The following is a 13,044-nucleotide window of genomic DNA, read 5'->3' as shown; positions in this document are numbered from 1 at the left end:
TATAGATACAGTGTGTTGTTTATTGATTATAGCATTTTTCACAAATGATTCTAATGGTCAATGGTATTTCTCTTTTTCTTTCCATGGTCTTACAAACACAGCTAGTATGTGGGCCTATAATTTGAAGGATCAGTGTGATCCCGGCCAGGTTTTGGTATTGGAATGATAACAGCATTCCAATACGATGAAGGGAAATTTCTGGTTGTCCAGATATTATCAAATATATGTAATAGCGTTTCTAAACAGGAGTCAGGTAAATGTTTAAGAAACGGATACTGGATATTATCAGCACCCGTAGCAGTATCATGAGCTTACCCAAAGGCAGTATCTAGCTCTTAAATGGAAATGCCTTCATTAAAATCTTAACCATTTTCATAGTTAAAATAAATTTTCTTTCTATCTTGTTGATCTTTAAATTTTCTGAATTTTTCGTACATGATTAGATGATGAAGAATGTTTAGCTAAAGTTTCTCTTAGTTTATTTGCTTTACCTGATTTATGAGTTAATACTGTACTTGAAATGGTGAACGCTTGAGTTTTCTCCTGTGCACCACATTCAAACCATAAGGTTTTCGGGAATTTATGTTAAAAAGTATGGACGGATTGGTGGCAGCGGAAACATTTCTCTGCCCTTTACCTAGCTTTCGAAGCTTGTTTAAAATTATAAGAATTGATTTTTACTTAGTGTGAGTTCATTGGAGTATGAACCTTCATAGAGTGAGGGCAATAGTGGAGGTCGGAGCGTGTGACAATGTTTGGCCCTCACTCTATGAAGGTTCATACTCCAATGAACTCACACTAAGTGAAAATCAATTCTTATAATTTTTTAAGTCACTATGTTGACCTCAAAGGACGTAGACCTTGATCTGTACACAATTATTGAGTACCATTCAACCGTTCGTCATCACTCGCCCCTTTCCGTAACCTGCAAGAAGACTCGTCCCCCAATCGATGAATGTTATGTGCGAAAATACGACAAACCAATCAGAATGCGCGTGTGAATTCAAGTTCTTCGTCAAAGAATCCCTCAGAAATAATTTTTGATTTTACATATGTCTTGCATCTAAAAATATACCCAAGACACAGTTACATGTGTCCAATCATACTGTATAATTCCGCATGTCCCCATGTGCTTTAAATTGCATCTGAAATATATATATTTATGGGGAAATATATGTGAACCTTTACGCAACGAGTTGACAATTATTTTAGGTATGCCCGTTTGCGCTAAGACGGAACCCGGTCGCAAAAAATGGCCAAGATAGGGGCACGAGTCGCTATTCGGCTTGTCCCGGAATAACACGAGTTGGTTACGAATGATTGAGTACGCGTGACTTCATGTTTACACTGACAGCAATACAACAACCAGCTGTATCGCGAAATAAAATAGTTCCTCAAAACGAGAGGTGACATGAGCTTATGTATGCTCGACATGCTCAACAGGGGCAACTTTTGCAGTTTCTGTAAACAAATGTACTCAAATAATATCCTCATTAGATGAGAAAGGTCTCATAACAACTACATCAATAAGTCAGTCACAATGACATCGCGTCGTAAAACATTTACATCAAGTAAAAGACGTCAAAATGTTGCTAATCAACTTGTGTCGGTTACATGTGTTAGTCATCATTGATCAATTGGCCGATCATTGAAAGGTGATTAAAGATTTTTCAATTAGGTAAATTCATAGAGTGCTGGAGACGGTCAATGTCAGCCTAGGCACGGATCGAGTCCATACTACGATAATTTTCTAAGTGCTTTTCTTTGTTTGTTCATTAGGATGGGTCATAGCGAGGGTATTCCTGAACAATCATGCAGTCAAACTCTCTGACTTTTCTCAATGTATACTGAAGGGGCGGTCAGGTAGCCTAGTGGTTAAAGCGTTCGCTCGTCACGCCGAAGACCCGGGTTCGATTCCCGACATGGGTACAATGTGTGAAGCCCATTTCTGGTGTCCCCCGCCGTGATATTGCTGGAATATTGCTAAAAGCGGCGTAAAACCATACTCACTCACTCACTCACTCACTCACTCAATGTATACTGAAACGCTGACTTCAAGATCAAAGGGTCTAAATGTTCAGAAAGAACGGTTCTGTATGTATTCGTGCTAAGGAATTCCCAGGGTTTTCCCCCGGAATGATGAAGTAGTCCGTCAGTGTTTACGTCATTCCAAGCAACAGTCTCGTGAAAAACGTATAAACGTCTAATTGTGTCGTTCATACACTTGTGGCCATTTAGATCACCCATATGATTACACAGGGTTTAGGTAGTTCATCATAGACAGCTTGAAGGTCTGACAGCCTGAGAGCTGATGAAGGTGGAAGTAGGAATATACACAGAGTAAAAGCAACGTGCAAAGTAATTTGAACTGCAACGACCAGGAGATGAGTTTTAAGTGTAACAGGGCTATGGATAACATTTTGCCTCACAATGATTGAAGAACCTCCCTATGGTGGCCCTATCATGGAGGAGACCGCCTCCGTGGTCTAGTGGTAGAGCGTCCGCCCGGAGAGCGGAAGGTCCGGGGTTTGATCCCCAGCCGCGTCATACCAAAAGACGTTAAAAGATGGTACTTGTTGTTACCCTGTCTGGCGCTCGGCATTAAGGGGCTAAATCAAGGACTGGTCGGCTCGGAGTCAATATACTGTGTCTGAGTGGGGTATTCATGTTAAACTGCGGCATGGGTATCTCAGTGGGCTAGCATTATACATCGGCATCAGTCCGGACTAGTACAAGCAGCCAAACACACACACATACACGTGCATGCACGTCGCTATATAAGTGCAATAATCTTGGACGCGACGTTAAACCCCAATTCACCTCACCTCACCCTATCAGGGAGGAGAAAAATAATGACATATGCAAGTTAAAAATATCTGTGTTAGATAGGTGTCCTACAGACAGAGTGCTGGTGGTTTCAAATCCTGGCCTAATCGCTGCAATTCATTAAAATTAGTCCTCAGTCCTCTACAATTCCACGTACAATATTATTGAAATATACAATCTTTTAGGACGATTCAACTATACAATTTAAAATAGATTTTTTTCCCAAAAAATAGCCAAGTGAGCAAAATGGTATTAGGTTTAAACAGTTGCCCAAGAACTGCAAAATTAATATGCAAAACGCAACACGTTGCCCGTAAAGATGAGCGAGCAGTGGCCAAAAGTCACCCAACAGCTTTCCCAGGTATTCCTGGAAGTGCATGAGCTGAATTTCTATAAAAAGGCGAGGAACTGAATATATGAATAGTTAACTGCTGAACAAAGAGAGAGAGAGAGCCATAGTTATGGAGCAGATGGGAGCCAACCACTCCCAGATTGCAAGAAACCTAAACTGTATATGGGCAGACTGTTTCAACGCTTCAGAAAGGCTGGTAGGACAAGACAGGCCAAGATCGGGCAGACCACGAGTGTCAACGCAAGAGAAAGATCGACACTTGCGCACGTACCATCTGCGCAACAGGTTCGTCACAGCGACGGAAACGGCAGCAACGGTGTTAGGACACCGTAACAGTCGACGCACGTTGCTACGACGTCTACGTGACGCAGGTATTATAGCTCACCGTCCCTTCCGTGGAATGGCATTGACCTGGAAACATCAACATCGAAGACTGCAATGGGCCAGGACAGTAGGACGTCGGCATGTCCGTGATTGGCAGAGAATGCTTTTCTCTGACGAAAGCAGGTTTCAGCTGTTTCACAATGATGGTCGAGCTCTAGTATACCGTCGCAGGGGGAACGTATGGTGCTGTATTCAAGAAGTTCATCCCTATGGTGGAGGTGATGTGAAGGTTTGGGGCGGAATTTGTCGCGAGACTTGACATCTTCCGTGGCAACCTCAACGGCCAGCGATACTGAGATGATGTTCTTCAACCCGTGGCACTTTCATTTCTTTCGGCAGCAGCAACAGGGAACACGCCTCCAGCATGTCAACTCTAGACCACACACTGCAAGGCTCGTCCAGGACTTCTTGAATACGAACGTCAACGTTCTTCCGTGGCCATCACTCTCACCTTACTCGAACCAAATTGAACACTTGTGGGATCATCTGAAGTGTCAGATCTGAAGACGTCCACACCCACCAGCAAACCAGCAACAGCTTGACGACGCTTTAAAAACTGAATGGAATCAGATTCCCGATTACGTCATCAGGCGGCTGACGACATCAATGAGGCGACGAGTCTGAGCGAGCATTGGTGCTCACGGTGGTCATACTCGTTACTGAGCGAACCAGGTATCTGTTAAAGACCACAAAATTATCAAGACAGTATCTGGTTGACTGTGATCATTCCTGTGAACTGTGATCTGCCCACCCCCATGTTCATGTAAACGTCATGTACACGTCACCTGTTTTGAGTTTCGCACTGAAATTGTCATGGACTATCGCTTGTGGCCCTGTTAGCGTTTGTTTGTTTGTTTGTTTAATGTCGCACTCAGCAATATTCCAGCTATATGACGGCGGTCTGTAAAATAATCGAGTCTGGACCAGACAATCCAGTGATTGACATCATGAGCTTCGATCCACGCATTTGGGATCGATGACATGTATCAACCAAGTCAGCGACCCTGACCACCCGATCCCGTTAGTCGCCTTTTATAACAAGTATGGGTTGATGAAGACCTATTAGCGAAGACCCTGTTAGCGAATACACCATCATTGAATAACATTCTCTTGTTTGTGTTCATTTTATTGACCATCAATATGTACATTGATCATCGTGTGCATTGGTGTATATTTCCTTTTGCCCACTAGTTTAGTTTTATTTCATTTTCTGACCCTTTCAGGCTCTGCCCCTTTGATATTTTTTGGAAGATTCTGACTGTGGTTTGCTTTTGCTTCTAGCAATTTGTTTGACATTTGTTCCTGAGTGATGCTGTGGAACCGACTGAGATGCTGATTGTACCTGTGTTACAAATGATTCCTGATCCAGAAGATGATTGAATTTGAGACGTGTTGGGAAGAGGCTCTGTGTTGATTGTTCAGGTGAAAACAAGTGTTGAGTATCAGTTGTCATCTATGTGAGATCTGTTTGGCAGTCCATTGAGTGTGTGGTGACTGGCGAAGTGGGGAATTTTATGGTGGTTTCAGATGGTGTTCTGGTGATGGATGTTTGGAAAAGTTTATTTAGCATCAGCAATTTAATTTCGTTTAGTTCCATCTGGTGTTTTCAAACGGGACAATCCTTTGAGAAAGAAGAGTGGCTTCCTGAGCAGTTGGTGCATTTTTTTGTAGTTACTGTCACAATCTTACATGTGTCTTCTCTCCGCAGTGAGCACATGTAACAGACAATGTCCAAGTATTGACACCGTGACCATACTTTGCACTCCAACATAGACGTTTGTTATGAGAATCCATTATACATGCATATTTACTATACGTATATGCAGAATATATTAAATGTACTTTGTTATCATGAAATGTATATTCCTACCTTTTCATATATTATGTTGCTTGTGTACAGATTGCCAGTGATCAACACTGACCAATTACACACTTCACTTCACATTGTCTATATGTAAGCCCTGGTAAGCTCACAGCCAAGTACAGGCTGATGTTATGCAATTGTCGCTTGGCTATTACTCGACAGGTAGACAAAGTGGTCAGTTCCCAGGTCGGGTTGGAGGTGTTAACTGACATGCCATGTCGGCAAGATTGGAAACTTTAATTGTGTATGCCATGTCGGCAATTTGTGAACTAAGGTGAATTATGGATTATACGAAACATTCCCTGGATCTTGTTTGGAAATGATGTGATTTTTCATCATAAAGTAAGACTGTTTTTATTGTGATTGATACTTGCTTTTGCTGTTTGTAAATAATATGAATCTTGATTAGACTGCCAGTATTAAATTATTTTTAAATTGTTGTGTGATCTCTCCTTGTTATGTATGGAAACGGTTTAGTGGATCCACACGTAACAAATTGGGGGCTCGTCCGGGAGTGATCATTTCATTATTTGGAATGCTTAATCAAGGGAGATAAAAAAATTAATATTGTGCAACTAAAACACTTACTGACTTCCAATGGTTTTTAATTCCAAATTCAAATTGTTTATTGATCTTAATTGTTGCAAATAGAGAAAGCACAACAATTAGTAGCCATGGAGTTCAAAGTGAAGGATTTTGTAGAGACAATTAGTGTAGAAGGTATCCTTGCTTTGAAGAAATCTGAAGTAATACAGGTTGCGACATATTTTCAGGTTGAAATCGACCCATTAGCTAGGAAATCCCATATTCAAAACCTCGTTATAGAATACTTAGTGGATGAAAATATTTTAGATGGGAGTCTAGAATTTAAGTCAACAGACAAGAGTGAAAAAGTAATCCTAATCGAATTAGAGTGCATGAAAGAAAAAGAGCAGACAGAAAGAGAACTGAGATCTAGGCAATTGGATATTCAGAAATTAGAGCTAAAACTTAAGATAAAGCAGCAGAGTCTAACTGGTGAGAAGGAAAAGGGATTTGATGTGGCAAAATATGTAAAACTAATACCCCCCTTTCAGGAAAACAATATCTTGCCTTTATTGATTTTGGTGCAGTAGGAGATAAAAATGAGAACAGGTACGTATTTGTTTGAGAGGTTTCGTTGGTTTTATGGGCTGTGAAGCGTTTGACATAAAGAAAACCTTGGTCTTTCATTGTCAGCAAACAATTGATCTTGGTCCCTCACGATTCCTTAACTGGTATTAAGTGTTCGTTGTGCAGAGACCGGAACCGTAACGCCTATAAAAGATTCAGTTGGCATGAGGTTTGTTGCTTGCTGCCTTTCATAACACTCAATTAAACAGTGCACCTGATAGCAAGTGTTGATTTTTTCTGACGTCACCTGCAATGCCACGTGTGCCTTTAGATACTGCAAAAGGGTTCAACTTTAAAGTGTTTTATCTAAAGTCTCGATCACTGTGAAACGTGGCCAGTCATCAGTGGATTTGGACGGCCAGTGTTCATCATCAATTTCAAGTGGACGTTTGTTTTTCGGGGAAGGTGTTTTCGTAATCCATTTTTAATTTATTTTGTTTCATCATCCGAGCTCTCCACTTACCATGGAGTGTCATAAAGATGCTGCTAAGAACAAGTGGATCTCCAACTTGCAGCACAAAGGATACCCGGATGATATACTCAGAACAATTTAAAGAATAACTTTTCCACCAGATTGGCCAATAAACAACCGCCTTCTCGGCATAGGACTCTAGGCAAATTACATACTTGAAAGTATAAATTTCAAATTCAACTTATGTAACATTTAGCCAAGACAAAAAACAAATCATTACAATATTTTGACAAATGATTTCAATAGTTTACACAATATGAATCCTCATGGTTTGGCATGGCCAGCCGATTGATAGAATCGGGCAAATACTACCACCCGTCTAGGCGAAGTAAAGGTCAAAGTAGTGTGATGGGCAAAAGGAACACTGTTCCTGGAACCAGTGCCCTCAACTACCAGACTCCCGTCCTCCCCCCGACACAGGGGCGCAATCCGTGTCAAACGGAGTGCCCAATTCGGTCGCCTCTTACGACCAGCAATGGGGTGCTGGGAACACATTCTACCCCGGGTCCCCACGGCGTAATCGACAAGAGGGGACGCTTGATTACTCTTCTGGTTGGTTGGTTTGTTGTTTAACGCCGCACTCAGCAATTTTCCAGCTATATGACGGCGGTCTGGAAATAATTGAGTCTGAACCAGACAATCCAGTGATTGATCTTCTTCAACCTTGATGAGCATCGAACCATGCAATCGGGATCGATGACATGCATCAACCAAGTCAGCGAGCCTGACCACCCGATCCCGTCAGTCACATCTTACGACAAGCATAGTTAATTTTGTATTTCACAACACGTTTTTTTCGCCACAGCAGGTCCGGCCAACAAATAAAACTTGAGGGAAATAAAGGTTTTCTAGTTTCTTGGGTACAATGTCTGAAGCATATTTCTGGTGTCCCCCGCTGTGATATCGATGGTTGGTTGGTTTGTCGTTTTACGCCGCACTAAAAAAGTCGGTTCTGGTCCAGTGGTTGATATTATGGGCAACCTCGTGGTACGATGATATGTTGTTGTTTTTGTTTGTTGTTTAACGCCGCACTTAGCAGTATTCCAGACATATGACGGCGGTCTGTAAATAATCGAGTCTGGACCAGACAATCCAGTGGTTGATATCATGAGCATCGATCCACGCAATCGGGATCGATGACATGCAACAACCAAGTCAGCGACCCTGACCACCCGATCCCGTTAGTCGCCTTTTACGGCAAGCATGGGTTGCTGAAGACCTATTCTACCCCGGATCTTCACGGGTCGAGAGGAATGTTGCTAAAATCAAAGCGACGTAAAACCATACTCACTAATTCACTCACTTGGAGACTATTTGTTTCAGATAATGTTCCTACTGCTACACCTGATCCAACTCCTGCTTGGCATCATCGCTGTGTCTACAACTGGATACGGCCAGGCAATACCGTCGAGTAACTACGAGTCCTTTGCTGGCTGCAAGAAGGGGTGGGTGTTACCGAAACGTCCATTCCTCGTTGTCACGACCGTGTCCCTTTTGAACTGCGCAGAAACATGCTCACGAACTTCCGGTTGCTACTCAATCAACGCCTGCAGACAGCCAGACTCATCCATGCGATGCATACTGATAGCTGATTTCTCCAGGAATGGTTGTGCTGGACTCGAGGCAATGAGTAACTGCCGCCATTTGCAAAACAGTCAGGCTGTCGCAATGGTAAGATATCTACAATACACCTTCCAGGGCCCTGCCCGTGAAGATCCGGGGTAGAATAGGTCTTCAGCAAACCCATGCTTGCCGTAAAAGGCGACTATGTTTGTCGTAAAAGGCGACTAACGCGATCGGGTGGTCAGGCTCGCTGACTTGGTTGATGCATGTCATCGATCCCAATTGCGTGGATCGATGCTCATGATGTCAATCACTGGATTGTCTGGTGCAGACTAGATCATTTACAGACCGCCGTCATATAGCTGGAATATTGCTGAGTGCGGCGTAAAACAACAAACCAAACAACCAACCAACCTTCCAGTGCCCTAACCTTGGGGTCGACCATTCTCATAATTATATAAGGGACCCATGAAGATCCGGGGTAGAATAGGTCTTCAGGAATCTCATTAAAATCAGACCTTAGTTGTCGCTAAACAAAGATCTGAAGACATCCCATTAGGGCTCTCGTAAGAACATCCTTTCATCCGACCAATCAGAGCGTCTCTTTCCAGATTATGAAAGTGACAGTTGGAATATGATTTCCAATCATGCAACCTCGAAGTCTTTATTCCGTAGGATAGTTACGGGTTTAACGACTGAATCAATACAATCTAGCCCATCTATTAGCCTTTCCAGAATGTTCTTTTGTTCAGGTTTCAAATTTGTAATCGAGAATTTGTCAAAATATGTTTCGAAGTGTAGTCGCCAATTTGAAAGTGCCGTAAAGCACGAGAAAGCTGCCTTCTGATTGGTCATTCCATTGGTCGGTCAAAGGTCACACAAGGTCTGTGTGACGTGACCCGTAATGGGATGTCCTCAGATCTTTGTTTAGTGTTAGCGAGAGCTAAGATCTGATTTTAATGAGACTGGGTCTTCAGCAACCAATGCTTGCCGCAAAGGCGACTATGCTTGCCGTTTGCTTGATTGTAGTTTAAAGCCGCACTCAGCAATATTCCAGCTGTATGACGGCGGTCTATATGACATACTTGTCGTAAGAGGCGACTAACGGGGTCGGATGGACAGGCTCGCTGACTTGCTTGATGCATGTCATCGTATCCCAATTGCGTGGATCGATGTTCATGATATCACTTACTGGATTGTCTGGTCCAGACTCGATTATTTATTTTCTTTGTGTGTTTCAGATGGCAGCTAATCCTTGCTTCAACGGGGGGTCGTATATCAACAGTGCGTGTTCGTGTGTGTGGGGTTTCGCTGGGACAACATGTGAAAGAATAGTTAGAGGTAAGTCAACGAGTTCAGGCTACCTAAATCTGCACACCGTAACAAAAATATAATTGCCAGTTATGAATAGAAAAAGCCCGCGACGCTAACAAATAGCTCGATAATTTAAGCCTCGTTTGGGAATTAAGCAGCGCGTGGAATGAGTGCTCGGTGAATACCTTTAACTTACTTTTTAGGTCAGTTTGAATTATTACAGAAAAAACGTCGTTTCTATCTAACTGTTCTAAATGTGACTACTTAGGACTACGGGTAAACAAAACAACCTTAGCGCTACGACAGTCGTTAGTCTATGTTAAAGTATGGGAGTTAGGATCACCTTAGCGCAGCGTGAAGATCCGGGGTAGAATAGGTCTTCAGCAACCCAAAAGGCGACTTACGGGATCGGGTGGTCATGCTCGCTGACTTGGTTGATGCATGTCATCGATCCCAATTGCGTGGATCGGTGCTCATGATATCAGTCACTGGATTGTCGGGTCAAGACTGGATTATTTACAGACCGCCGTCATATAGTTGGAGTCATTATATTGAAACACTCAAGTTTCGGGTTTGAATCACAAAGGGCAATACGAAAATATGTGGCTGTATTCAAGTTATATCACGGCGTGTCAGCTTAATGTGGGAGGAAAACCCGAAGTGATACAGGTCACCATTTTTCCGAGGCAAGGGAGTTAACTATAAAAGTCCAGTTTCCACCCTTGCCGAACTAGGCTGGTATTATGGAGTTACATTTTGGCTGGACTAACGAGTCTATGCATAGTCCAATCAAAATCGCGCAACGAAATCGAAATGCGGTTCGTAAACTGTCATGCAGATTTCGGTCGATTGCAGGATTTGCAAATCATGTGCACCGCCAACTCGTTGACGGAAGATATTTTCCAAATCTTTTCATGGTTTAATCAACGTGCTCACATGATATGATGCATTTCGCGATGTAAGATCCTCGTAAGATTACGATCGAGCCCAGTAACTCCAGCCTAGTTCGGCAAGGGTGGAAACTAGACTTATAAAGTCAGTTAACTCTCTTGCCTCGGGAAGATGGCAGGTCTTAGACGTTTACCACTTCGGTGAAACCCTCGAGCACGGGTATGGTGCTGACAAACCTAGAAACATAATCGGGGCGAACCGGGATTCGAACCCACAATCATAGGTTTCTGGCGTGCCCAAGGGACGCAACTCTGCAAAGCGAATCGCGGTGCCTTTGACGACTGGGCTACCCGTGCCCACGGTTTAAATCACAAAGGGCAATCAACAGCATCAGTAACAGACCTAACATAGATTTCAGTGCACTCACGAATGTTGGGAATTTGTCACTGTCGAATGTCCTGATTTGGGTACGTGTCCCGTTCTTGAATCCTGTAACAGTGTTGGAAGCTGGTAGAGAGTCTATGTTTTCCCTGTCCGGACTAGGCAAGTCAGATCGTGGAAGACCTCGAATCGCCTCGTAGCTCCCAGATAGCTACAACCAGCCTCCTACAAACTCTCACCTCACGATACTTGGTAAATGATGTAGTCTGTCCAGATGTTGACATATGAAGTCGAATACCGCTTAAGTTCTCTGATTGCCGCAGACCACTGAAATAAGTAGTCACATTGTACGAGCGCTTCATGCATTTGCTGCCACTTACAATAATCTGATGACACATAATGTGTTGTGTCTTCTTATAACCTCCAAATACCTTTACTTTATTTTATCGAAAACGGGGTTGGCCATCTTGGCCTAAATACACCTTAACCGGGTTTTATTTTCAATTTTAATTCAAGGTTGACGTATTTGGAGGCAGCAATTAAGATAAAAGATAGTATGCATAATATTATTTAATTTTTTTTCCCCAGTCCGAGCAAATTAAATCATGGTGTATATATATATGGTATTACTTATTTAGTTAAATTATCTGATGCCATTATTTTTTATTGACTATAAAACTAAAAATAATCATGCAATTATCATCTCATTGATTGAAATCTCGATAAATCAACCCTGTACCTTTCAGTCTAAAGCATCATTATTATTTTTGTGTGGAAGCTACGGTGGCTGAGTGGGTTACATCGCTGACTTTGTGTTCTGGCGATGAGGTGCGGTGCCTCACTCTGGCAGTGTGGGTTCGAATCCCGGACGGGACTCAACCCAAAAAAGTACGAGAACCTGTACTTTACATAGAAAGTGTTATCCCACACAACATTAGTTACATTATTATTATTATTATTATTATTATTACAGGCTGCAGAGAGGCTTACGTGCTTGGCGTACGTGGAATGGGATTCTATGAAATTCAACCATTCGGCTCCCCAATTTCATACATCGTATACTGTAATTGCATGTGGGTCGGCACCATCTTCGCCTTCAAGAGAATAATCCCCCCTCCTCCATCATGTCAACCCATAAGCTACAACCGAACGTGGGACGAGTACAAGAAAGGCTTCGGGGACATCAACTGTGAGTACTTCCTCGGCCTGGAGACCATCTACCAACTGAACACGTACGAAAAGTTCCAATGGAACATATACAACCTGGTGGACGGAAAGCCGTTTCCGGCAGCTAGCATCTACCTGGAGAGCACAGTCCTCCAATCAGAGGCAACTGATTATACAATTGATTTTGTTCGAATTTTCACCAGATCTTTTGAACATGGAGATGACGCCTTTGACCAAAGCCAGAAGCCGAGAAAGTTTTGTACCTTTGATCGGGACTGTGGGGGATGCGCGGGTAAAGAGGGAGGGGGGTGGTGGTTCACAACCAGCTGTTCGGGAGGAGCAATCACTGCCGCAGCAGATAAGATGTATTGGCCCGTCAATGGAGTAGACAAGGTCATCAACGAGACATATATACAGCTGGACCATATGCTCTACTACTAAGTCCACATTCACTTCAGTCAATGTGGTTTGGTACGGTGGCCCATACCCGCCACTAGTGAGATCATTTTTCACTGTATGCCTCTATATTTTATCTGGCGGCCGACAGATACCTCCACTGGTGAGATAAAATATAGAGGTTTACAGAGGAAAATAATCTCACCAGTGGAAGTTTCCGGCTGCCGCCAGATAAAATATAGAGGCATAAAGTGAAAAATGATCTCACCAGTGGCGGGTATG

The 13,044-nt window shown here is 42.8% G+C and overlaps 1 protein-coding gene across 1 annotated transcript; it reads left to right on the top strand.

Annotated features, from left to right (window-relative positions):
- The first annotated feature begins 8,376 nt into the window (after positions 1-8,376).
- LOC139449119 (fibrinogen alpha chain-like) lies at positions 8,377-12,807 on the top strand. The gene is made up of 3 exons (XM_071230603.1): positions 8,377-8,721; positions 9,855-9,954; positions 12,173-12,807. The coding sequence occupies exons 1-3, from the start codon at positions 8,377-8,379 to the stop codon at positions 12,805-12,807; spliced, it is 1,080 nt and encodes a 359-aa protein (XP_071086704.1).
- Positions 12,808-13,044: the final 237 nt, after the last annotated feature.

The sequence above is a fragment of the Haliotis cracherodii genome, unplaced genomic scaffold (genome assembly GCF_022045235.1).
Source record: "Haliotis cracherodii isolate W230 unplaced genomic scaffold, xgHalCrac1.p SCAF_7, whole genome shotgun sequence".
Lineage (NCBI taxonomy): Eukaryota > Metazoa > Mollusca > Gastropoda > Lepetellida > Haliotidae > Haliotis > Haliotis cracherodii.
This window is presented reverse-complemented; position numbering and strand designations above follow the sequence as displayed.